The sequence below is a fragment of the Mastacembelus armatus genome, unplaced genomic scaffold (genome assembly GCF_900324485.2).
Source record: "Mastacembelus armatus unplaced genomic scaffold, fMasArm1.2, whole genome shotgun sequence".
In the NCBI taxonomy this organism is placed as follows: domain Eukaryota; kingdom Metazoa; phylum Chordata; class Actinopteri; order Synbranchiformes; family Mastacembelidae; genus Mastacembelus; species Mastacembelus armatus.
Genome location: NW_022872919.1, coordinates 204,642 through 230,113, shown reverse-complemented (window position 1 = coordinate 230,113; position 25,472 = coordinate 204,642). Strand labels below are relative to the sequence as shown.

Here is a 25,472-nt window from a genome sequence, read left to right as displayed (position 1 = left end):
TTCATTATTTTTGTTGACGTGAGCTAATTTTCTCTGTTACAAATTAAAAGTCCTGCATTCAGAGGTAGATTTTAGTTAAGGTGCAGAGGTGTGTGACGGGTAATTATCATACTACATTTGCATTATTAGATATATTAGCTATGTTAATTGTTGCACGTGTCAATATAATATTGTTCATAGCTTTAAAAATCAGCTCCTTCTTGCCACAGTGAAGATTTTTGTTCCTTTCAGGTGTTAACCTTTTATTTTGATGAGCTTACAGTTTATTCAGCACCGTACATTAGATGCTTCTCTTTAATCGACGTTCTGTACCTGTCTGTGCACATCGCTGTTGTTTTTTGTGGTTCATATTGACGTTTCAGTGGGAGTTAGTGTGATTTCACAGAAACAAAATGACGTGTTTTGTTGTGACATTTTGTTTCTGTGAAATTGCGTCTTGTGTTTCGTGCTGTCTCCTCCCTGTTTACATATTCCCATCAAACTTTCTTGAGTCATGACCAGAATCTATTAATTTGAACTTTCCCAGACACTCGCGTTTTATGCAGTTCAGTTCAGTCCATTATGATTGTTGAGGTGAAAACCTCAACTTCAATCATGTCCCCTTCTTGCACACAAACATACAAACCGCCATGTTAGCCCCTCCTCGTCCTCCGATCATCTATCTGTCTGTCCCAGTATATGCCCTCTGGCTCCCAGTTAACCCCCTGCTCCCTTCCCCCCTGCCTGCCCCCACAGCCGGAGGCCTTCTCTGCAGGGCTCTGTCTGATATGTTTGATATATTAGGTTGTTATTCAGTCCCAACTATATATCAAACATATTCCTACAGTGTCCCGCTCTGTCTACAGACTTGTGGTGTGAATGTGTTTGTGCGTGACTGGATGGATCAGACACTGACAGGTGATGTTTGTGCAGAGTCTTTATCTGGTTGTGTGAAGCTTCTGAATGTCACCTTCTGTTTCTCTGGGTCACCTGCTGCGTTTGGTATTGGTGCGAAAATGATGAGTCAGATGGAACAAAGTCCTGTTTAAGTGATTCCTCTTATTTGTTTGAGTATTGAACTCCACATTTGTTGGAATGTGGTCGCAGTGAAATGTATTGTATAGACAAATACTGTAGATAAAGTGGACCAGGGTCACATTTATGATCAAGACTTTAAATCCCAGTAGCACTGAAAGTTTAAACTTTAGTAGAGAACCTCACTCCTCTGACTGACTGGTCTTCTCCCTCCTCAGCAGGCGGACGAGACGCTGAATTTCGAGGAGCAGATCCTGGAGGCAGCCAAGTCCATCGCTGCAGCCACTAGCGCTTTGGTCAAATCAGCTTCGGCCGCCCAAAGAGAGCTGGTGGCTCAGGGCAAAGTGGGCTCCATCCCTGCCAACGCTGTGGACGATGGCCAGTGGTCCCAGGGCCTCATCTCAGCTGTAAGTTGTACACCAGTTAAACTCTGATCCACAGCTTCGCAAACCAAATGACTCCAATGCACTTTGTCCAATTCGTCTCTGCAAGGCACGCATGGTGGCAGCGGCGACCAGCAACCTGTGTGAGGCAGCCAATGCCTCGGTGCAAGGCCATGCCAGCGAGGAGAAGCTCATCTCTTCAGCCAAACAGGTGGCGGCCTCCACTGCACAGCTGCTGGTGGCCTGCAAGGTGAAGGCTGACCAGGACTCTGAGGCCATGAGGAGACTGCAGGTGCACAAATTGATTTAATTCTCTATTAGCTTTTGTTACAGCTTCTACTATAAAGGTCCTTTACTTGGGTATTTTGAGTTTGATGTTTAAAACATATAATGGGCTCAAAATAAAAAATATGGTGCACTGTGAACTAGTCAATGATCAGCATTTAAAGCCAGTTATGGCTTAGATGAATCTATCCATAAATATAATTCAGTAATATCATATACATATAATATCACAGCCATTTTCGCATAATTTTGGTGACCTGTAACTTTTTCAGTGCAGCAGTTTTGGATTGACTTGAGTAGTTTTGCATTATTTTATTTTTATTGTTGTCAGCTGTTTGCTCAGCTCTGCTCTTCCTCCTGTAGATCGCTGGGAATGCCGTGAAGAGGGCGTCAGACAACTTGGTGCGGGCCGCTCAGAAGGCGGCGTTTGACAAAGCCGACGAAGACAACGTGGTGGTCAAGACAAAGTTTGTGGGTGGAATAGCACAGGTAACGCTATCAGCCAGCACTGAAAGCAACATACTGCTGACCGTTGTCAGCAACCAGCAGTAGGTGTTGGTTCATTTGGATTGCTGCCTGACATTTAAGAGAAGAGAAGCTTGGAGCAACAGTTGAAACAGTCTGTCAGTCACTGTAGTATTTAAAGCCGTTCCAGTGTCAAGAAGACCGTTCAGCAGTAAAACATATTTATGTAGTTGTTGTTAGAATGATGTTTAAAGTCGGGGTGTTTTTCTCCAGATTATCGCAGCGCAGGAGGAGATGCTGAGGAAGGAGAGAGAGCTGGAAGAAGCCAGGAAGAAACTGGCTCAGATCAGGCAGCAGCAGTACAAGTTCCTGCCCAGTGAACTGCGAGAGGACAACAACTAAGTATCCAGCTCCCCGTCACTTCTGCACAACCTTGAAACTGTGTGAAGAGCACATTTATGTTTGTGTGCAAATTTGTGTCCTTTTTCAAGGCGTGTAGTCTACAGCAACTTCAGATATGTTGTGAACCAACCAGTGACGCCCAGGTTTGCAGTGAACACCGAGTCCACATCACAGGGACAGATCTTAAAGTCAGATACTAGCAAATTTAAAATACTACTGTGTGGAACTGACTACTTTCTGAAAACAACTGTGGTGATTTCGCCTGAAAAACTGCTTTTTGTGCTCATGTAAAGCATGAACCACTTTGAACCAGAATGTGACGTGTGGGGCAAACAGCTCTGTACAGCTCATACACTCATGTTTGCCCATAAGCTACAGTTTCCTTTAGTCTGACAATTTGCAGCTATAGTTCATAAACCTTTAAGATGAAGTATTGATTGTATTGCTGTTCATGTTAACGTCTACCTGCTCTGATATTCTATGAATGTTGGCCTTTGTGCTCCGGTTTGGCACCTTAATATCATGACTGTGGTGTATCTTGACTTCATTTTAGTGGCCATTAACCCTAATATGGAGGAAGGCAGGATTTTGCATGTGTGTGTGTGTTGGACCACACTGCAAACGTCAACAATGCACAGCTGTTTTAGGATTCTTCTTCAAATGCATCGTTGCTTTCTTTCTGCTCATTTCTGTGCTGACTTTAACAGGTTCTACATAGAATCTCTTTTAAAAACGTGAGGTGCCATGTTATGCAGCCTCTGAGCTTCAAGGTGAATCATGTTTCCATGTGAATGTGTTTCGACACGGGGGGGGGGCAGAAAATAGTCTGTGGTGGCTTCCAAAAAGGCTTATTAGATAGATATCCTCCCTGACCCTCAACATGTTTGTTTGTTTTTTTTTATTACTTACCAATTCAGGTATCAACACCTGCACAGTATAAACACAATCGTGATGCAATAACATGAATGGTGCTTTAGGGGGCAGTATTGGTTTTCTTCTGCACCGTGTGAACTTAAAGTGAAATACAGGAGATGACTCTGTGTAATTGAGTGTAGACCTAATAGTTTGGCTAACCAGGTGGATCGATTGGCTACGGCATCGTGCAAACTAAAAACACCTGGAAGTGACTCAGACCTCTTGAATCTATCAGATGGTTTCTCTGCACTCAGTGCTGTGTCTGATAGTTGCTGCTCCCTGCAGATGAACTTTGGTCCTCCCATGGTCGTTTCCCATCCCTCAGTTAGAAAGTGATTTTGTTTTCCCCATCAATACTTAGTCACTGCCAGGGATTCATCTGAGTTCAATAATGTCCTATTCTTAATCGTCAGGGAGCATCAAAATTAAAATCTGAACTTAGCAATAAGCAAATTCCAACAAATAAAATGTGCAAGAACAGAGATTGAAATAAGTGTAAGAATAAGTCATGTGACTGCAGCACTGCAGTTAATCTTTCTCCTTGTTTTTTGTGTCAGTCTTGGACTTTAAGGGTGCTCTGTGTAACTTAATCTAATGTACCACTTGCTGCAATAGAAGAACCTCTTGTTTACTTTGATTGTAGTGTGTTTGGTTCCCTTGTCCTACTATACAGGCTGTGTTTCAATATTAAACTATAGCATATTGTAAGATTAGGTCCTGTTGTTGAAAATGCATGGCTTTTTGCTTCGGATGCATCTCTTGTTTATGCAGCGCCAGAGTTCAACTGTAAGGAGTAATCCCGACCTCCACGTGCAGACAGTATACCAAACATCACCGTTTTAACAGAGCTGGGTCTGAATTCAGAGGTGTTGTTTTGACATTGTATTTTGCAAGTGTGTGTGTGTGTGTTTGTGTGCGTGTGTGTTGGGGGTTCCACTGCTCATCAGTCCATTCTGCATTACCAATATTATAATTATTATTATTATTATTATTATTGTTATTAGTGCCTTAGTCCTTAGCCCATACAGTGTCTGGTCTGCTTGGGTGACTGTATCACCTCGCCGGTCAGTAGAAGGTACTGAACACACAGTTTGGGAATGTAGGCTCATGTCGGTGGCTTTTTTAACATCCAGTCGTTAGCGTACGTGACGTTCCTCTGAAACGGCTGCATCACCTTCATCGTTTTCTCCTGCCCTCTCTCTGCCACATGTCAGGCCCTTGGGGATGACGGAGGAGCTGTCCACCAGTCAGAAAAATGTGTTGCTGTGTAAAATGTACTAGCAGTATGTAAATTTTATGAACACATTTTTGTACTGCATTCCATGGGCGTATACCACAGTGCTATGAAACCAAGACAGACTAGAGAGTCAGGCCTGTCAAATGCTTTATTGTATGTTATGAAGTCACTGAAATTTTATGGATAGGCTTTTATTTCTTGTGCTTTTAAGCCTCTATGAAAGATAAATGTCATAAGAACATTTCGATATATCTGTCACCATTAAGATGTTGTGACGCATTTCAATGATGTGAAGTAATTGAAGTCTTCTATATGTTTTTTTTCTCCCTTACAGAAATGAAAATTATGACATTGCTATAATAAAGATAAGTGATAACATACAATCTAAAGGATATTTATCTGGGCTCAATAGAACTATTTTTTTTGTATTCAATGAAAATAAAGTGTTTCAATGTAGAGTCCTTGTGGTGGTTGTTGGTTTTGTGGTGCACGGTCAGATCTGTATCATTTAGATTTTTCCTTCTCTACAAAACTGGTTTATTTATTCTTCGTTAGTTTCTCCTGATTTGGAGAAATCTCCTGAAATAAAGGTGAGCACTGAAATAAAAACTCCCTAAAGTCTTATTTAACAGAGCACACAAATGAATAAGTATCTTAGTTACCTAGATCCTAGAGCTGCAAATGCCTTTATACTTGATGGGCGCCTGTTATCGGTCCATCACTTGGTGCTTGTCCCTCATAAGCTCAAATATCAAAGCACAGGTCGTGTCCTCTGTGGGTTTTGAGCGACCTGGGGTGAGTCTACACTGTGCAGTTCAAAATGTAAACATTATCATCATTTTACAGACTGATTCCAGTGTGTTGAAACTCACTTACATTGGACTGACTCAGGTAAATACGGCCTAAAGAACCAGGGCTGGATGTCATTACAGGTACACGTGAGGGTTTTGCCATGCTGTTTCTCAGTCTGTAAAATACACTACTCACAAAAAGTTAGGGATATCCGACTTTCAAGTGAAATTTATGGAAAATGTAAAAAGTTCATACTACAGTGATATTATATCATGAAAGTAGGACATTTAAGTAGAAGTATGCAATGGTAATTTCTTCATGTCAAACAATTTATTGAAACAGAAGTTATCAACAGTGGTGGGTATACCACAACAAAAAATGTCAATGTCTCAATAACTTGTCAATTGTTAGGTGTCGTCTTGGTCTCATGATGTCAAAAACCAGAACATTTAGTGGTCGATGGTCATGGATCAGACACTTGTTGTGATTTTTGTGGTTAATCACCTTGTTAGAGAACAGCATGTTATGCAATAAGTACTGAATCATTGAACAGTTGGACATGTGCATTCAAAAGTTTAGAGAAGGTCAAATTAAGTTCAGCTGTAAAGGTTATAGTGCATTTTAGGTGCATTCTGAAATTCTGAAAAAGTCAAATGTCCCTAACTTTTTGTGAGTAGTGCATATGACCCTGCTAATCACAGCTGTGTTGAAGGACTTTACCTAGTCAGGACAATTTTATATATATATTATATCGGGAAGTATCTGAACAAGATTAAGAATCAGGTGAGAAACTTTCCCACAGTTTTCAGTCTTTGATTTTCTTTGAAATAATCTGAGGTTTGATATCCAGACTGTAAAGACTCAACCAGAATTTCATCTGTTTGGAAATAAAATTGAACAGTTTGCTGAATAAATAAAATGTAGGGAGTGAACAAGTGAACAAGGCCTCTGTGCGTCTGTGTCAGTTCAGTGTCAGGACATGATGGTATTTCTGAGTCAGCACTAAACCTGAAGCTATACTGAGTCCAGGCTATGAACTGAGACCTGCGCTAAATTTGTCTGGCACTTAAATCTGAGGAGGCAATGTCAATTACAGTGGCACAGCTGCTCACAGCTCTGCTTATAACCTGGAATCCCTTTTCTGACATTTTCTCTTCAAGTCGTTTCCACGACTAAATCTAATGTGATGAGATGATTTAACCGAGGAGCAGAACAGCAGAACCCTGGTTAAACAGACAAGGGCACTGAATTCGTGAACAGCAGCTGATCAGAGGCAACTCATCCATTATTTTTATATCCTAAATCTAATTATAATCAAAGTCAGAAGGTGGGTACAGTTAGTGACGACTGCAGTGTGCTACAGGGCAGATCGGAGGCTGCATCCACTGGAGACAGCTGTGTTGAATGGAAGATTACCTGCCCAGGTACACTAGCGGTTTCTTGATTTGTTCCTCTTTAGTCTTTTCCTCGTATTTCACTGCTTATTTTTTCAATTTTCTCCTCAATACAAAGTTCAGTGTGAGATCAGGTTGTTTTCTGCGTTACGAGACTGATGGAAAATGACACACCAGTGACTCTCTGATACAGGAACTGTATCTGAGGCTAAACACACTGATCACACTGATGTTTTCACATCACGTCACCTATGAGCTGTGAGCACAGCTAACCAGTCAGGGTGAGGCTGAATCACAGCGACAGCTAAAGGTTGAGGACTGGGTTGAATACAAACATTATTTCTTCTCCAAACTTTTAATGACGAAGGAGAAAGTGAGAAATTCCACTCTAGACACACTAACAATGAATTCAACACATCTGTGATAAACCATTTGAAAGGTGCAGGCTGACACTAAACTTTTACCAAACTGTAAAACACATACAACAAATACTTCTGGCATTACAGCATAATACAAAACAGCAGCAGCCGTCCAATTAGATAAGCAGTCCCAAATTATACTCACCTGTCTCACTGCTGTAAAACTGCTGATTGGCCCTGTTGCTGAGTTCCTTTTTATTACTGCAAATAACAAAATGAATGAAGGGATCCAAAGAATCATAAGAACAATGGTTCCTTGTTGCAGGTAGAAATTACAAACAGTATTACTGCAGTTGTACCACTATAGAGTCCTGGAGTAATAGAGTAAATCATTAATTGTTGGACAAGTACAGTGCAACATAGTTCATCTATTTTTCTGTTCAGGGTGCTAGGGTGACTGATCTCTGCATATGACCGGCATGCCTGTCCGACTGCTACACAGTCCAGAAACCACATGGTGAGATGACAACACGCTGACAGCTGACTGCTTTTAAAAAAAGCACCTCAGGAGGGACAACAGGCCAGACCACCATAGATCTTAAAAACACAGAAGGGCAAACAATTGAAATGAACTTTAGTCTTAAAGCAAGTGAGACTGAAGCACTTACAGATTTATCAGGTTAAAGTTTTTCTGGCTTTGTGTAAGATTTCTCACGTCATGAAAAATGAATCCCTTCCTCCATAGAACCAAAAGAGCGAATGATCTCATCTGAAAAAGATGAACGTCACAATATTTGGCATGGTTCATTATGCCTTAAGACTGACTGTCCATTCTGTATTACAGAACAACGGTGCAGGTGTGTTCAGCATATCTGACCTATTATTACACTGGATCTTATTTTCACCACATTCGTCTGTATTTGATGCTCAAGGTCCAATTTCGCTGACATGTACAAACATTAATTACCGGAGTTAACAGTGAACTATTCTTACTCAACCATCCACCAGCCCGACAGGTTGTGTGTGACAGCTGTGTCTCAGCCCTGTGAACTATCACAGAGGAGAGTGAGGGGGCTGTTGAAATGCCAAAGCGTCTGTCTGACCCTGAACACACCACTACATGAGATCTAAGGCTCAGGCATGTTTCAGCTGAGAGAGGAGCTGGACAAGCTTGATGATTTCCCTCTGCAGGGAGCGTTGTATCTGATTGCTGCCCGGATGTCCAACTATGTTATGAGGGAGCTGCTGCGATGATCCCTGGAAGACAAACAAGCCACACTGGCTAACATGACACCCCACTCAGGGAGAGGAGCTTTCACAGGGGCTTTTCCAATCAGATATATTTATTTTGTGTGAATAGCTGTGATGCATGAGGTGCTTTGACAGTGATTATGTTTTCATTCATGCGGTGGATGAAATCTTTCTGTCATTAAAACATAAAATAATGGTCTTACTTGTCTTTTCCTCACAAATAAATGTTTTCAAGTTATTGCTGCCTGCATGATTCGTGGTTATTCTAAATGAACCCACCTCCTCAGAGGAGCTGCTGCTTCTTTGAGTCTTGACACTTTACTTCCCGCCTGTCACTCAGAGGGGGGTTAGAAACTGGATCGGGCGTCTTTGGTGTGAAGGGGAGTGACCTCCTGACGAACATATGTACCATGTATAGAGAAGAAGTGGTCAAATGTCATCCAAGAGCGAATCAGTGAATCGGTTCAGAAAAAAAAAAAGACAGGTCCCGCACTGGCAAACAGCTGCAGTTGTTTCCTAAAAGGTTTTGGGTATCCAGTAACTGGTCAGGCATATTTGTCTCACGACAGCCTGAGCGAGCTCGCACTCCAGCTTGGCGTCCAGTGTGGTTCAGACGCTCCGATCATTTCTGTCCGTATCTTTAGTTTTTAGCTTGCGCTGACACCCCCGACACCAAGCAGCCATGGATGCCATCAAGAAGAAGATGCAGATGCTCAAGCTCGACAAGGAGAACGCCTTGGACAGGGCTGAGCAGGCTGAGTCAGACAAGAAGGCAGCTGAGGACAGGAGCAAACAGGTCGGCATCCACTTTTACGCGCCGGTGCCAGTGGCACGGCTGAGCCTGGCGCAGCATGGTTCCGGCATGTCCAGGGTCCTGTTTAGGAGGATTAACATGCATCTCTTCATAGGGTTGAATCGGCTTCTGTAAAATATATTTTATTTTGTGGTATTTTACATATTGTTTCATATTTGAACGGTATGGAGATGGGCAGGAATTGAAACATTTCATATTTATCACCTTTACCATTGACTCTAATGGTTTAGCTATAGCTAATATATTGAAACGATTAGGCCTTAAAAAGACCTTCACTCATATATTGTTGGTGTCATTTATTAATTAGCACCATTATCTATATAGACGTTCTCACTATAAATTGTTAAGTGGTTGAGATCGAATCTGTCTGTCCTCTGTCTGTCTGTCCTCTACATGTAAGTGAATCTCTCCTCGTTTCAGCTTGAGGATGACCTGGTGGCACTGCAGAAGAAGCTGAAGGCGACTGAGGATGAGTTGGACAAATACTCTGAAGCACTGAAGGATGCCCAGGAGAAGCTGGAGCTCGCTGAGAAGAAAGCCACAGATGTGAGTTTTGGGTCTGACAGTACGACAAACCAGTAGAAGCCCCAGTTGGGGGCCTAGTGGTTTGACCTTGAACCTCCCCTTTCAGCCCTCTCAGGAAACTACTAGCCCAGGTTTACTCTAATGATAAAGTCATGTAACTAGGCCTTTGAGTTCTAGGAGGCCTGTGGGTTGTGTAGGATGAATATATGGAGAGTTAAATTTAGCTCTTGTGCTGTATATGGTAAGGTCACAGCTCACAGGCCAAGACGCATCTGGATGAATCTGAGCCAGTGTAGGGTTTCAGACAGACATTTTACAGACATATTAACAGGCGTATTTTGGTCTGTAAAGTCCTTCGCAGATTTGTGTTGGCACCGTACAGTTAATTGATTGTGTCGCAATCAGACGATGATCAATGAGGTCAACAACAACATTATGTAACATAAGATAAACTTTATGGGCAGCACGGTGGTTTAGTGGTCAGCACTGTTGCCTCACAGCAAGAAGGTTCCTGGTTTGAAACCCATCCTTTCTGTGTGAAGTTTGCATGTTCTCCCTGTGCTTGTGTGGGTTTTCTCCAGGTACTCTGGTTTCCTCCCACAGTCCAAAAACATGTATGTCAGGTTGATTGGTGACTCTAAATTGCCCATAGGAGTGAGTGTGAGTGTGTGAGGTTGTTTGTCTCTATGTGGCCCTGTGATGGACTGGGGACCTGTCCAGGGTGGACCCCTGCCTTTCACCCAGAGAGAGCTGGGATAGGCTCCAGCAGGTCCCTGGGACCCTGGTTAGGAATAAGGGGGTATAGATGATGGATGAAAGATGGAAGATGGATGGACAGAAGTCACTACACTACACCGCTATTAATAATAATAATAATAATAATAATAATATTTGTTATACTTATTATAATATTATTAATATTATTATTGTTTGTCATAATTATTATGTATTGTTGTTGTCGTATGTTTTGTTGATTAATTTGATTATTAATTATTGCTGCACAATGATAAATAGCCTCCTGCTGTAGCCCATGACTTTTGATAGGGTTGGCTCAATTTACCAGTAGGGGATGTGCACAGAAATGACCATGAATTACATATTTGAATAAGTGAGGAAAAAGTATTTTAAAAATAACATTCAAATGAATTTGACAGGTCAGTAAAAACTGCACAGTCAAGATATTTTAGATCATGTGATAAATGTGATTATTTGCGGGTAGAAGCCGGTACTTCCGGGCCTGGTGGCACGTCCCAATCCTCATCAGGGGTTGATTAGAGGCGGTGGGGGCAGGGATCAAACGCACCGAGGCGGCCCCGCGCACAGCTGACGGGAAACTAGCTGAGCTGACCAAAACAGAGGGAAATAAACAAATACAAAGCAAAACAAGCAAGAATGGCCGGTGGGAGCTCTGTGGAAGCTGTGAAGAAGAAAATCAAGTCGCTGCAGGAGCAGGCCGATGTGGCGGAGGAACGGGCGGCGATGCTACAGCGGGAGCTGAACCGGGAGAGGAGTGCGAGGGAGGCTGTAAGACGCTGCTAATGATTTAAGGCAATTAGTCCCCAGGTTGCCGACGGTATTAGGCGTAAATCTGGTCAAAAAGCGTGGCCGCTAGGCCCAGACAGAGCCGCTTTCTGCTCGAATACACGCAGCTCTGAAGCCAGTCCTCTGGAGGCTGCGCGTAAAGGGATGGGCAGGCGACCGGACACCACCCGGTGCATCCCGAATGAACAAACCGTAGACTGACGGCACAGCAGCACCACAGGTGCTCTGAGATAAAGCCCTGTCATATGTAGGCCACTAGCTAGTCGGAGCACTGGGGATCTGCTTATTAAATCTACCGTCCAGACACCAAAGTCTGGCTGCTAACGTGTCTATGGGACGAGATAAACCTCAGAGGCAGGAAACTGCGGGTTTGACTGGCAGTGCGCAGTGAAGGGTGGATAAAGTGACATTTTCTCCACAGCCACAGCTAATGAGATAGGTCTCACATTAGTGTTCAATGCCCTTCACTGTGTGGAAAAAGTGCACATTGCAGTTTGCATCCCTCCCTTGTGCTGGCTCCCAACCCAGTCCAGCCCAGTCCAGCCCAGCCCAGCCCTGCCCCCCTGCACTGGCTGCCAACAGGAACATTGGACATGATTTGAAGTGGTGCATATGAACCTGATTTGATTGTGTGTGTCTGTGGTGTTTTTCTGTCCTAGGCTGAGGGTGATGTGGCCTCCTTGAACAGACGCATCCAGCTGGTTGAGGAGGAGCTGGACCGGGCTCAGGAGCGTCTGGCGACAGCCCTGACCAAGCTGGAGGAAGCTGAGAAGGCTGCTGATGAGAGCGAGAGGTGGGTCATCCCGAGTCCAGAAAACAGGCAACACCCTGCGCTCGTATGCCGTTAATGCAGGCGTTGGCATTTCACACAGAAATCATAGCATGAGTCACTCTGAGTGGCAGGGCCAGGACAGGCTGTTTGGAGTGCCAAATACAAACAGTCCAGTCCTGAATCACTGCACTGGACTTTAGTGCTGGGTCCTGTGCTGTTGCAGATTTTCTCAGGTGTTTATGCTGGTACTGAATATCTTTGAGACAAATTAGAAGCCATGTTGTATGAATCTTGCTGCTGGATTGTGCTGTAGCCCAGTGTATTTTAAACGAAAACATCACATACACTGTATGCAGCTGTGGCTCAGTGTTGCCTCCTGTGGCCGGATGTTATATTGCACAGCAGAGAAGTAGCTTCCTTAGATGTTTTGCTGTCTACATGTTTCACTTTGTCATGTTTTGATTGTAGATTTCCAGATGTTTTTGTTATAGGTGTGATTAAACCCCTGAGCAGGACTGTCTTTCAGTCATGCTTTTGCTCAGACCGTATGATCTTAGTGCACGTTACTTATGAAACATTATAGGCTCATGTAGAAGCCTCAGTAGCTTGTATTTCAGACTGTCTTCACCAATACAGGACATTACAACAAGTCCTAAGGTCTTCTGGAAACCTTTAAGCTGGTCTCCTGTCAGTTGTATGAGGGACAGTCTTCCACATGCTGTTGCTAAACACACTGGCCTGTTGTCCTGTGCTTGGTGCTCATGACTTAAGCCGCCATGCTTTTCTCTGTCCCCCAGAGGCATGAAGGTCATTGAGAACAGGGCAATGAAGGACGAGGAGAAGATGGAGCTGCAGGAGATCCAGCTGAAAGAGGCCAAACACATCGCTGAGGAGGCTGACCGCAAATACGAGGAGGCCAGTTTCTCATCTGCTCACTCTGAACTCTCAGCTTTTAGTGTAGCAGCCGATGGCAGCGGCTGTCAGACGTATTGTGCTGCTCTAAGAAATAAACAGTGATTAGAACTGCACTACACATTAAGGAATTTAGTACTGTGTGCTTATTGAACTTTGGTCCTTCAGGTGGCTCGTAAGCTGGTGATCATTGAGAGCGACTTGGAACGTACAGAGGAACGTGCTGAGCTGTCTGAGAGGTAACATCTCCTTCCTGTTCCCCCTCAGTCTGATCCTTTAACTCACAACGTTGTCATTTTTCAGGGTTTCTCACAATTCTCCTTGTGTCTCTGGCTTCTTCCTGCCTGTTTGACCTCACTGTGAATCAACAGTAAATGTTCTGAGCTTGAAGAGGAACTGAAAACTGTGCAGAACAACCTGAAGTCTCTGGAGGCCCAGGCAGAGAAGGTAAGATGTTTCACTGAGAAGATCCATGGTGAATAATCTGCTGTAAAAACCCTGGAAATCTGTCTGAGACCGATGAAACGCTGTTTGACCAACGCCCTTTGTGTGCAACTACAGTACTCACAGAAGGAGGACAAGTACGAGGAGGAGATCAAGGTTTTGACAGATAAGCTGAAGGAGGTGAGTTAACTGGAATGATCACACGTCGTTTATCCATCTAGTGTCTTTATGTTTCCTCAAAAAGCTGTTTATTGGACGTACAGTAGCCTCGTAAATATGCTGACTGTGTATCTGTGACAGCACCTTAAGTGCTTTCTGTGTGGCTGATTAATGTAATACTCCGAATGGGGAAATGCTGATGTTTGACTGTGGTCGTCCACTCAGGCCGAGACCCGTGCCGAGTTTGCAGAGAGATCAGTGGCCAAGCTTGAGAAGTCCATTGATGACCTGGAGGGTATGGATGTTTTCCACTTGACTTTTAGGAACTGGCACAGTTTATTTATGTGTTTTTCACAAAATGTCCAGGGATGTTTCTCACTGTAGCAGCCAGTCAACACGTGTCGGGCCTGTTTTTATTTGAGGAGTTCTTGAAGATTCTTCTAATATTAGCAAACAAACAGCAGTTTTGTCAGATTTCCCAGAGGGACTCTTTATAGAAGAGAGCAGCTCTTCATGTTGGTGCAGTCTGAGGTTATTTATCTGGTCAGCAGGTTGTTGAATAGTCTCTTGTCTGCTGGGGGGAAAACAAAGCAATGATCCACACGGGCCGGCGTGATATTATTCATGTTGGCAACAGCCTTTCTCACCACAGTGCTGTCTGGCATGTGGTGCGGTGACTTTTGAAAGCCGGCTCTAGAGGAGCGGACCTCTTGGGGTCACGGAACATGTGAGGCAGCTCCTCAGTGACTCCTCAGGAATCTGACACGACATCGGCAGCTGTTTCCTATTTCTGTCCTGCTTTTATGTTCAGTTTCTGCCTTTCTGTTTCTTTCTCACTGTGCTATTATTTCTCCTGTCTCCTCATTTCACTGCAAATCCTTCACTGCTGCTTTTACGAAATTGCGACACAATAGATGAGCTGTACGCCCAGAAACTGAAGTACAAGGCCATCAGCGAGGAGCTGGACCACGCCCTCAACGACATGACGTCCATGTAATTCACCACCAGCTTTTGTCTGCTCTGTGCCTTAGCCTTCAGCAGCTCTATCTAACACAGTAGCTCCCTCTTGTGGCATGTGTGGGTGCAGATTATTTTAATGCTGCTAAATTAAAGGCAGGATTTCTTTTAGCTGCTTGTTGAACATCGATTTGTGTGTGAACTAAAGATGGTTTTTAGGTTTTTGGGACTAGAATTCCTACTTTCCTGTCATTTTCTTCAGCTTTTCTAACTCAGTTCTGCCTCCCTGTTTCCCCTTTGGTCCTGCATGCCATTTATTTATGTTCCACCTTTTCGTTTCTCCCTCCAACACTTCTGTTCTCCTTTTTTCACAGCTAAAGCTTTACACGCTTCACTCCAGAGGCTGGTTGAGCATCATCACCTTTCTCCTGTGCAGCACGGCCCAACTATGTCTCCTTGTCTGTGTTTCTTCACTGCCCCTACACTCCTGCACACTGGGCTGTTGCTGCCTCCATCCATTCATCCTTCTCTCGCTCCGACCTTTGAGCCGTACTGCTTTCTGTAAAATAAACATTCTTCCACCTGCCAGACCTTTCTATGTTTTCCTGCAAATATTTCTTCATTTCCATTTGTCCCATCTTTTTTTTTTTTTTTTTTTAATTTTTGTCCTTTTATGTTTTAATTTATTTTGTTGAGTAGCTTTTGAATAAACTCTGAAGCTCCTCTCCCATTCACTGTTCTTTTTTCTGTTTGAGAGGACTGCCACGGTGTTTATTGGCAGGACTGGGGCATTAAACAGTTCTGTTTACTTGTAACAGCTGAGTGTTCGCAGGAGGCATGATCATCTCAGATGCATTAGAACAATATGGGAAAGTAACCAGCAGTCATGAAAAGTTGCCTGACGTGATCGTCACGTTGAGTCATTTTATTTCTGAGGAGGATCGACTGTCACACAAAGATTTTGATATTGCATTCACTGCCTTAAACAGCCTAAATATAATGGTTCTATGCATGGGCTTTGTTTATGTAGCAGCAAACACTCCTTAAGCACCTACTTTGCCAGAAATACAGAATAAAAGTAAAGGGAATCTGTTTCCAGTGCAACCAAAGTCACATTACAGACAGGTGAAGGTAAGCAGTCTGTTTCCAGTATGAGAAACTCTGTAGGCCTGTTCCAGGATGTTGCTTTGTGTCTCCAGGAAAATTGATCAGTAAAAGCTACAAGAAACACACATGAAGTTTCTGTGGGTGACCAGGACGCAGCTTTTAGAACCGTTTAGAAATATGACTAACAAATGAAGTGAGTTATTGTCCATGAGGTCTGCAGTTCAGCAGCTTGGGTGGAAACAGACACTTGTTTTGTGATTAGTGTCAGAGCAGCACTAACTCTGCCTCTTGTACTAACCTGCCTTCTGTCTCTTTCCCTTTCTCTTACCTGCTTTCTGACTGTCAAGACCATCTATACAAGCAGCTTGAGAAAAACCGTCTTCTGACCAATGAACTGAGAGTTGCCTTAAACGAGGTGTAAACAGGAAAACCCTCTTGTTTGCTTTTTCTGAAACTCCCAGGTCCAAACTTATTGCTGTCATCCCAAAAAAAATACAACTGTCTACTACACAAAACGTTTAAATCCAGCAATGCTTTAACTAATGGAAGATTTTCACGTTATGCATGTTTCAGCAGCAGTTTCAGATGTGAGCTCAGACCACCCTGGGCTATGAAGCAATTAAGGAACAAATTTGAAATCTGTTCTGTTATCGTCAAGGCTGTAGCACATAAATGCAGCTAGAATCTGCACGATGCTGTTAGAACCAAACTACCCATTCATTTAGTTTTACATATAACTGAGTCATTTATGGGCAACAGGTTGTTGGGATTTTACATATTGTCTACTTGAATTGCTGCAAAGCTTTCCATGGAAACTGCAAATTTGGGTTAAATCAGTGCTTTTGTTGATTGGTGTGAAACTGCATGGAGCTGGTGTGCAAAAACAGAAAACTCCCCAGTCCTGTTTTATTTTTATTTTTTTGCTCCTAATCTCAGCTCATGCATTTGTGACTACAGCCCTGTCTATAACTTGAGCATTGTAATAACAGTATGCTTTAAAGATTGTATATCAGAATGGAGCAGAGCTAAAGATGTGTATGTACTAATATTATTAGGGAAAAAAATAGAAGTGACATTTCCCACATTGATAAGGCAACAGCGTAAAGCAGATGTCTAACACTGTTAACCTGGACTAGATCTTTGTCTGTCTTCTGTGCACCTTTGTGCTGTTTTAACTGATGCAATGCTATATTAACAGATAAACTCAGACGTGCTAAAGAAGAGGGCCTGAGCATAAAGCAGGTGCTGGATCAGACTCTAATGGAGATGGTTAACTTTTGAACCAGCTCTGTTCCTCTCCCCACATTCGTCCTCTGCTCTGAGTGTGGCTGCTACAGATGATGTGGGGAGTTGTGTTCATATGTCTCCTGTGAACTTGTCATCCTGAAGAAACTCTACACAAGGTAGCGCAGACAGCACTGGTGAGCTTCAGTTCAACAGTGCTGTTTTGCATTACATACTGTAATCAAAGGTCAGTTCATATTCATTGTATGTCTTTAATAGGTTTACATGTATATGTTGAGGCAATTTGCACTTTTCTGAGTCAAATACTGCACATAATCATGAGTTAAGCCAAGGTTAAATGTAAGGGAATTTTATTATTTGTACTTTTGTGAAGTTGCTTGTATGTCTTTGTTTTTTGTGTATTGTGAACATTTACTCTGTCAGTGACACACTTCCGGTTTAGCAAGGAAGTTGCTTGAATGTTTGGTTTTGTTCCAGCTAAGTGAAAGAAATGTTGGTGTTCATTTTTCAAAATTTTTTTTTTTCTGTCTCATTTTATCATATAAACACAAACATCGTGAATAAAACTTTGAATGAAGTAAAGTTTCCTCTGAGTCTGACATGAGTCTGACAATCCTCTTGTGTTTTTTTGCGTAGTAAAGGGACTTGAGGCTGTTTCAGTATGAAAGTCACTTTATTAAAACACTTCAAAATCCAACACCAAAACTTCTACAGTGGAAGTGCCCCTTATATTTTTAATTAAAAGGATTACAGTGTCGCTGAATGTGAGCTACAAACCTCCAGCAGAGTGTCTTATAATTACCAGTCAAAAGAAGAATTATTTAAAACCAAGTGTGCAAAGTAATAAGACTAATCCAGTACTTAAGTACAATTTTTAAGGTATTTGAGTATTTCCATCTTTTTCACTTTATAACTCTAGTTTGCTACAATTGAGAAATATTTTTACCCCATAACATTTGTTTGACAGCTAAAAGTTCAGTTAAAAAGTTTTTCTATACGTGTTTTTCTATATGTGTCGTATCTATACATTTTGTATAGATAAGTCAATGCGTACATTGGTCCACTTAAATTGGTACATCTGTGCAATCTGTCATTTATTAGACTCCTAGGTGGTTTCTGACTGATTGAGCTCGGCCATCTGGGCCAAAAAAAAAATGCAGGGCCAGTTACTTGCAAATACATACATATATGTATTTTCCTGCAGTATAGGAGCTGAGGGCTCCTTCCACCTCCTTAAATAATAACAAAACAAAAAAACATATACGTATTTTCCTGCAGCACAGGAGCTGAGGGCTCCTTCCACCTCCTTAAAAAATAATCAAAAAACAAAAACATATATGTATTTTCCTGCAGTATAGGAGCTGAGGGCTCCTTCCACCTCCTTAAATAATAACAAAACAAAAAAACATATACGTATTTTCCTGCAGTAGCCTACAGGAGCTGAGGGCTCCTTCCACCTCCTTAAAAAATAATCAAAAAACAAAAACATATATGTATTTTCCTGCAGTATAGGAGCTGAGGGCTCCTTCCACCTCCTTAAAAAAAAATCATCAAAAAACAAAAACATATATGTATTTTCCTGCAGTATAGGAGCTGAGGGCTCCTTCCACCTCCTTAAATAATAACAAAACAAAAAAACATATACGTATTTTCCTGCAGTAGCCTACAGGAGCTGAGGGCTCCTTCCACCTCCTTAAAAAATAATCAAAAACCAAAAACATACATGTATTTTCTTGCAGTATAGGAGCTGAGGGCTCCTTCCACCTCCTCGCCGCAGGGGGCGCTGTGGCGCCTCGGCAGCGGCGGAAGAGCAGAGGGGGAAGTTCATAACAGAGCAGCCGCACTGCAAAGCTCCCACTCTTGAGAGGGAAATATGGGCGAAAACGAAGAGTTTGGCTTTTCTCTACAAGACAGCAAAGCCACATACGTGCTCAGCAATGTTGCCGAAGTGGTTGAACGAATTCTGACGTTCGTACCGACCAAGTCGCTTCTCCGCGTCGCTAGGTAATATGAGAATATGGGTATGCTAACATTAGCTTAGCTCGCTAGTGGCTATCGGGGGAAGTGAAAGTGTTTGTCAGAGACGTGAAGCAGCTTAAAGGCCAAAGCAGCAACTAAACATTGTTTGTCACCGCAGTTAATGTGTGACCGCTTTCAGGTGCTGGTTTTTGGTAGAAACATGTAGTGTCGGGCTAGGTCTCAGGTGAAGCAGTGTGTGCTCGTGGTTCTCCCCAATGTGTGCTCGTGGTTCTCCTCATTTCTGTTCTGTGTGTGCTCGTGGTTCTCCTCAGTGTGTGCCGGCTGTGGAGGAACTGTGCCCGCAGGGTGCTGAGGACTCAGCAGCAGCTGACCTGGGTCTCGGCCAGTGGGGCGTCCAGCACTGAGGTCCATGCCCTCTGCAGCGTGCTGGCGGAGGAGGTGGAGGTAAGTCCCTACACTGAGTTAATACATAAGATGGTTGTTGGGGCTTCAGGTTAGAGATGCATCTTGCAAAGCGCATGGATGGGTTAATGAACCGTCCTTACTGGGCACAGACCAGGGGTCAAGGGTCCCCCTAAGCCAAACTGTACTTTGTACTGTTGTCACAGTACAAAACTATGACTTCGATGCCAACACCTGCCTAAGTATCTCGATACCACGGAATAAACTGAACCATCAAGGGAAAAGTAATGGACTTATAGATGACAGAACATGAATAAACACAAAACAAAGAAAAAGTATTTTGACAGTGTCTGTGCCGTGGAGAACGTGAAAAGAGGCCATAAAACAGTTCTGAATCATGTTGGTCACAGTGACAAAAGTTAAAGTAGACAGTTGCCCTTACTTTCCTTATCACGCTGCTATGGTGAGAAAAGCTCACCTGTCACTTTGACTTGGGAAATGTTTTCTACCACATTCACTAATCGCTACCCAGTCGCTCTTTAAATTAGTTACACCAGTCAGCACGTCTGTCGGCAAGGTGCTTTGAAAAGTTGGACACGTTGGCTCCTATTGGTTTGTGTAGGTTTGAAACGTCTTTCGCCAGCGAGCTTTGCAGTGTCAATGGGCTTGTCCTGACTGTCGGCTCCATGAGTGAAATACCCTAATATGTGCATTTCACTTTGTGTGTCTGCTTTGTCAATAAACCGTAGACTGTGGGAAAGTTATGACTTGTTTAACTATGAAAGCAGCTTTCAGCTCACACAGGGAACAGGAGAGAGAGGAAAAAACACGCCCCAGGTGCCTGGAGTGAAGCAGAGTGCAACATAACCTCTTACTGAAACTGTCGTTGAAGTACTGATACTTATTAAACAAGGTGTTTTACTGTGTATCGGCCGGGAATCATGATACCTTTCCAGTACTGATACACTGTGCAACACTAGAACAGAGAAATATAAAGGAACTGTTAAGCTTTTATTGGGAAGTCAATCAAAAAGCCACAAAACAGTCAAAAGACCAAAATAGGGAGGAGGGTTGTTCTTACTGGGAGAGTTTGTTAACATGATTGAATTGTTTTCTCATGTGCTCACTGGCCAATAACCTAAAAAATGTGTTTAGTGTTTTTCTGAAACCAACGGTTGAAATGCACGTGTCACTTTTTGTTATTTACAGAAAGTATTCCTCCTGCCTAAAACCGTTCTGGCAATGGTAGACTGTGAGGCCTTCAGTGGACAAGCTTATTGCTACGAACAGAGCAAAGGTTGGTATTAAATATAGTAAAACAGTGATTTTCTACTGCTTTTCTGTTGAGTTCATTATAATAATATGTCTGATTTAAGTGCATTTGTATCACAATTATTGTTTGTATTTTCGAGACTATAAGTGGCACCGGAATATTATTCTCTTTTAGCAAAAAGCACACATAAGCCTCTTCGGTGTATAAGTCACATTCATAATTATACCACTTACAGTCTGAGGCATTTTCACTTGTGTTACACCAGGAGTTAAAGTTTAGCACATAAGCATTTTTACTTTTTCGGCAGTACAATAATATTTTCAAATCAGTGTCATCTAACGCTGGTGACTGCTCGACAAAATGACTGTAAATATACACGTATAAATCACTTCACTATATAAGTCGCACTACAAGCCAGAGGAGTAAAAAATATATATATATATATTTACTTATATTCTGGTAAATACAGTACTTGAAAACAGTTAGCAAGACACTGGGAAACTGTAGTAGGTATGATTTACACACATTTTACCGAGGCCAGAAATCTCATAGATGGAATTAGGATAGATTGAATGGACGATTAAATGCATAAGAAAAATAGACAAAAATATTAAGATCGCATTTACACACTGTAATCCGTATTAATTACTGAATATTTAATCAGTGAGCACTGCTACATATTGTTCATGACACGATGGTGTTAGCAGCAGCTGTTGGCCTAACGCGTCTGTTCCCTGTTCGTCAGTTTTAACTTGTGAACAAAGTTTTGTTTTGCTGCAGTTTCTCCAAATATTGTTATTGACCACCTGCACTTTTATAGCACAAGCTGCTTTTCAGTGTTTAAATAAAAACAGGCAGATTGTGTTGAGTCTTTATTCCCATCATTGTGTAATTAATTTAGGATCAACATGATAAGCACATAACAGTGAGTCCTCTCATTAACGCATTTTATTAACTATCCAAAAGCAAAAAAGAGTCGCCACAGTCCTGACACAGTTGAAGAACTGAAGCTGCTCCTCCCCAGAGGCTGTGACATCATGGGAATTTCCACACCAGGCATAGTCTGTAAGTTTTTCTTTCCTTTTTTCCCCCCTCACAATTTAATAATTATTTAATTATTCAAATCGAAGAGATTCAAATCCCCACCCCAGCTCAAATAAAAACAATTGGTAGCCATATACAGGAAATGATTATAATTGTATATCAGCCCCATCCTTCGAAGGTTGCATGTGAAGGCTGACTGCGTCACTGTGTCGCGACAAGGCTGTCTGATTTTTAATCATTAGCAATCATATGAATAAATTTTCCCAGTACCGTTGTGCAACTCTGGCCTAACTGCATTTGTGAAGGTTGCTACGTGACAGGAACGGTGCTTCGTAACTCACCAGTAGGGGTGGGAACACTTGGTGACACAAACAAGAAGTCCTCCATAGACTAGGCTGTGCCATTTTGGTTCGGTTTAAAGTTCGACCCATGCAGTCCAGGTGGGCTACGAGGGCTGTGCCTTGAAGGATGCAGCCACTGAATTGATACACAGCTATTCAAAGTTATTAGTATTAAAGCAATGATGGTACAAGAATGTGGGCCCTTAGTGCGTTTATCTAATGAGATGCTGTAGACCCAATGAAGGCTAACCAGATGTTTTGGGTATATGTGAGGGCATAACTCACATTTCAGCAGTGGGGAATATGCATTAATCTCCTCCTCTTCTGCCTGGTTGGAACGCACTAGTAGCGGCTGGCACCTCCCTTCCTCTCCCTCTGATAGATTGCCTAGTCCGCCCGGTGCTCTGCTCCCCATTTCTCTATATAATCACAACCCTCCGGAGAAGTGACTTTCCATCAGCCGTGTTCTCTTTCCTCCAGATGATGACTTATCAGGCCCTATCATATATCAGGTGTAATGGCAGCCATGGCTGTTTGTGATAACGCTCATTTTGTGATATTGAAGCTGAGGGTCAACACGGGGTCACTCTACACATCTAACTCAAATGAAATCCTTGAACGGATAACGTTGAACCTATAGATTTGCCAAATAGCCCACAGTACATGTAGTCATTTATACATGTTGGTGTTGGAGTTGCACAGCATTAAAATAATGATTTATAGTGCTCATAGACTTACTCGTTCTGCATAATCCTTAAAGAATTCCATAAACTGCACCACTGTGGAGGATGGGGATAAATGAGGTACAAATGTGCAGTGTTTGCACATTGCACATCGTAACTGTTACTGCACACAGGGGATTTACTTCAGCAGCATTTTAAACCCTAACAGTTTAGGAGTGATTCATGAAGCTGCCATTCATATATTTCTGATGGCACAGCCTGACTTTTGCCCGTTTCCATTGTGGCTTATTTATCTCATTGTGTCATTGGATGTAAAATTTTAATGTGGCTTGGTTTTCCTGTTGTTTCGGATCTCTTCTGAAGCTGTAGTTTGTGTTTTTGTTAAAATCTCTGTCCTAACACGTGCTGTATTAATTTTTTTTTTTATAAATCCCAAACTCACTTGCAACCACCAGCGGTTGGTGATTTTAGATCCTTGAGTTGCAGTCCCTCTAATGGCCACTAGATGCTGACACTTAGAAATCGATGAACAAAATCAAGAGAAAATGATTCCAGCTTCTCGCTTGAAATACAAAGTCAAAAGTGGTTTTTGGTCATAACAGCTAACTTAACCTTTTCACTTGTCTTGGTATCAGGTGTTACGGCTTTAAAGAAATCTGGTCTGGGGTGTTTGACGGGTGTCACTCAGCAGTAGTGGTTTAACAGTTAATGAAAACAGAGTCAATACAACCTCAACATGTTTGTTTAGACCATTGATGCGTTTTATTTATTTCAAAATGGTCCGAGAGTCTGCAGTTTGTTCTTCTTAACACATGGTGTGTAAGTGTCTGTATAAAATAGTCAGTGGTGCCTTGTTGTCTGTGTCAGTGACTCCCAGTGGGTCCAGCTCCAGCCCTCCTCAGGAGTACCAAGAGGGGGAAGCTGGTTTTGCTGTCATGTTCCCCAGCATGGAAGGTGTCCACATCAAGCCCTTTCACTTCTGCAAGTCCATCTCCCCTACAGCCTTGAAAGAAGCAGGTAAACGTATAGGTCGTCTGAACAGAGAAACACACAGCGTGTAAAGTCTTCCTCTGCTTTTGTATCAATCCAGAATTTGTTGTGCTTTCACCTCAGGACTAGTTGACAACCCAGAACTGCGTGTGGTGCTAATTTTTGGGTATGAGGCATTTAATTCTGGAGCCTCACGCTTCCTCAGACAGATACTAAAGCCACTGGCTGAGAGCAACGCCGTAATCGCTGGAGCACTGGTGGAAAATGTCTTCTCTCCTCCCAGAGACTGGTGAGTTGGTTTTCATCAGTAATATCAGGACTGTTTCTGTATAAACATGGGATGAAAAACTACTATTATAAACTATTAAAGCATTAATACAATGTCTATATTTGTATTATAATGTAATATCTGAATTCTTTGTCACTTATGTCCTTCGTCTCCCTGCCAATATGTTCTGAATGAAGTTGATAAACACTGGCAGTCTTAGTGCTAAATTATCAGCACATTTTCACAGCTTGTCTCAACGCTCACACTTCCCTCTCACATCATCTCCCACTCTGTAGCTGTAGTGCGGGTGCATACGGTGTGGTGGGCCTCGCCCTCAGCGGCCCTAAGGTGCAGGGGGCATCTGTGATCTTGGACCAAGAACTCAGCGACCCAAAGGAGGTTGAAGCCACAATCCGGCGTTTGAAGGCAGCCAAAATTCCTGAGAGGAACACCGTGGGTTTCATGTTTGCCTGTGTAGGCAGAGGCCAGGGTTACTACAACCAGGCCAATGTAGAGGCCGACGCCTTCCACAAGGTGTTTCCCAACACCCCGCTCTTCGGCCTGTTCGGCAACGGTGAGATCGGCTGTGACCGAATTGTTAAAGAAGACTACACGCTGTACTACAGAGACATTCTGCAGCACACGTACACCACGGTCATGACTCTGGTCCATCTAGGCTGAGCCGCAGGATCAGCAGACTCGCAGAAGAAAGGTGACCATCACACTGCTGTGTCTACAGCACGTGGGAACAGACACACTCTGTACAAAGTGTTACTCACTTTACTTTCCTAAAACGGGATAATTATCCTGTTTAGCCGTCACATCTTTTGGCAATGGTGTCCTTTGGGGACCGTGTGTGAACACAGCTTCATATTAAAACTAGTGAGTATCCCAAAGTAGGACCCATAAAAGACCAATCATCTTTAATATTAAAATGTATTATAGTGCTTTTTGTAATAATGTATATTTTTCCCAAATTCCACATTGATTCAAGGCATATTTTACCTTCTTTCATGAACCTCATGGTTTGCTTTGCAGGTGGGTAAATTATACACGTGTATGTTTCCCAAGCTATTGTTATAGTTGATGCATCAAAGGCACTTTCTTTTTACGTATGTTAAGAAACGTGTTGTCCCCTCGACAAAGTCAAGGTAATCTTGATTTGAATGTCTTTCCTCCTGGATTTTTACACCTCTGTCTTACCAAGATGAGAATGAAACCATGACAGCTGCCTCTCTTTTAAATAAATACTCTCACACAAGGTTTCAGGTGGGCACAGGAAATTCATTCCGACCCTTGCAGTGCCTCTTTATAGCCGTGTCAGCTCATATCTCTTCCTACCTACGTTCAGCTGTTATTGGTTGAGCCCCTCATGGTCAGTTCATCTCCTCAGCTTCTGGAAAACTCATCCACAAACAGAGGGAGCTGGTCAGAATGGCCGCCCCGTTGCACCGACTGCCTCAGTTTTAGTGTCTGACTTCACGAGGTGTTTGTTGCTGGTTAGAAAGTCAAGTGCT

General features: G+C 42.7%; 3 protein-coding genes across 15 annotated transcripts in view; all 3 read left to right on the top strand.

Moving 5' to 3' along the window:
* Positions 1 to 2,723, top strand: part of tln2a (talin 2a) — a 77,026-nt gene extending 74,303 nt beyond the window's left edge. For 7 of the 8 annotated variants that reach the window (XM_026333790.2, XM_026333783.2, XM_026333784.2 and 4 more), the window contains 4 exons: positions 1,233 to 1,421; positions 1,507 to 1,689; positions 2,046 to 2,171; positions 2,421 to 2,723. In XM_026333790.2, coding sequence (XP_026189575.1) covers positions 1,233 to 1,421; positions 1,507 to 1,689; positions 2,046 to 2,171; positions 2,421 to 2,549 — 627 coding nt within the window. In that variant the 3' untranslated portion in view covers positions 2,550 to 2,723. The remainder of the gene's footprint in view (positions 1 to 1,232; positions 1,422 to 1,506; positions 1,690 to 2,045; positions 2,172 to 2,420) is intronic. The other variant, XM_026333789.2, reaches the window with a different exon arrangement.
* Positions 2,724 to 8,965: 6,242 nt separating this feature from the next.
* On the top strand, positions 8,966 to 17,130 carry LOC113146396 (tropomyosin alpha-1 chain-like). 6 transcript variants are annotated; one of them, XM_026333776.1, is made up of 10 exons: positions 8,968 to 9,293; positions 9,732 to 9,857; positions 12,038 to 12,171; positions 12,948 to 13,065; positions 13,231 to 13,301; positions 13,434 to 13,509; positions 13,624 to 13,686; positions 13,891 to 13,960; positions 14,580 to 14,658; positions 14,997 to 15,218. In XM_026333776.1, the coding sequence occupies exons 1-10, from the start codon at positions 9,180 to 9,182 to the stop codon at positions 14,998 to 15,000; spliced, it is 855 nt and encodes a 284-aa protein (XP_026189561.1). In that variant the 5' UTR covers positions 8,968 to 9,179; the 3' UTR covers positions 15,001 to 15,218. The 6 variants fall into 6 exon arrangements, with proteins under 6 accessions (XP_026189562.1, XP_026189563.1, XP_026189561.1 ...); XM_026333777.2 differs by lacking the exons at positions 14,580 to 14,658; positions 14,997 to 15,218 and adding an exon at positions 16,928 to 17,105 and having other exon boundaries at positions 8,966 to 9,293; XM_026333778.1 differs by lacking the exons at positions 14,580 to 14,658; positions 14,997 to 15,218 and adding an exon at positions 16,077 to 16,459 and having other exon boundaries at positions 8,966 to 9,293.
* A 1,654-nt stretch (positions 17,131 to 18,784) lies between these two features.
* fbxo22 (F-box protein 22) lies at positions 18,785 to 25,217 on the top strand. Its single transcript, XM_026333774.1, has 7 exons — positions 18,785 to 18,978; positions 19,266 to 19,398; positions 20,566 to 20,653; positions 21,596 to 21,694; positions 23,565 to 23,714; positions 23,811 to 23,976; positions 24,252 to 25,217. The coding sequence occupies exons 1-7, from the start codon at positions 18,848 to 18,850 to the stop codon at positions 24,634 to 24,636; spliced, it is 1,152 nt and encodes a 383-aa protein (XP_026189559.1). The 5' UTR covers positions 18,785 to 18,847; the 3' UTR covers positions 24,637 to 25,217.
* The last annotated feature ends 255 nt before the right edge of the window (positions 25,218 to 25,472 follow it).

Bases quoted from the DNA above. Each gene is read 5' to 3' on its own strand.
- LOC113146396 (XM_026333777.2), top strand. From the start codon at position 9,180: ATGGATGCCATCAAGAAGAAGATGCAGATGCTCAAGCTCGACAAGGAG. The intron at 9,294-9,731 runs GTCGGCATCCAC...TCCTCGTTTCAG, and splicing joins CTGAGGACAGGAGCAAACAG to CTTGAGGATGACCTGGTGGC. The intron at 9,858-12,037 runs GTGAGTTTTGGG...TTTCTGTCCTAG, and splicing joins CTGAGAAGAAAGCCACAGAT to GCTGAGGGTGATGTGGCCTC.
- fbxo22 (XM_026333774.1), top strand. From the start codon at position 18,848: ATGGGCGAAAACGAAGAGTTTGGCTTTTCTCTACAAGACAGCAAAGCC. The intron at 19,399-20,565 runs GTAAGTCCCTAC...TGTTATTTACAG, and splicing joins TGCTGGCGGAGGAGGTGGAG to AAAGTATTCCTCCTGCCTAA. The intron at 20,654-21,595 runs GTTGGTATTAAA...ACTATCCAAAAG, and splicing joins TTGCTACGAACAGAGCAAAG to CAAAAAAGAGTCGCCACAGT.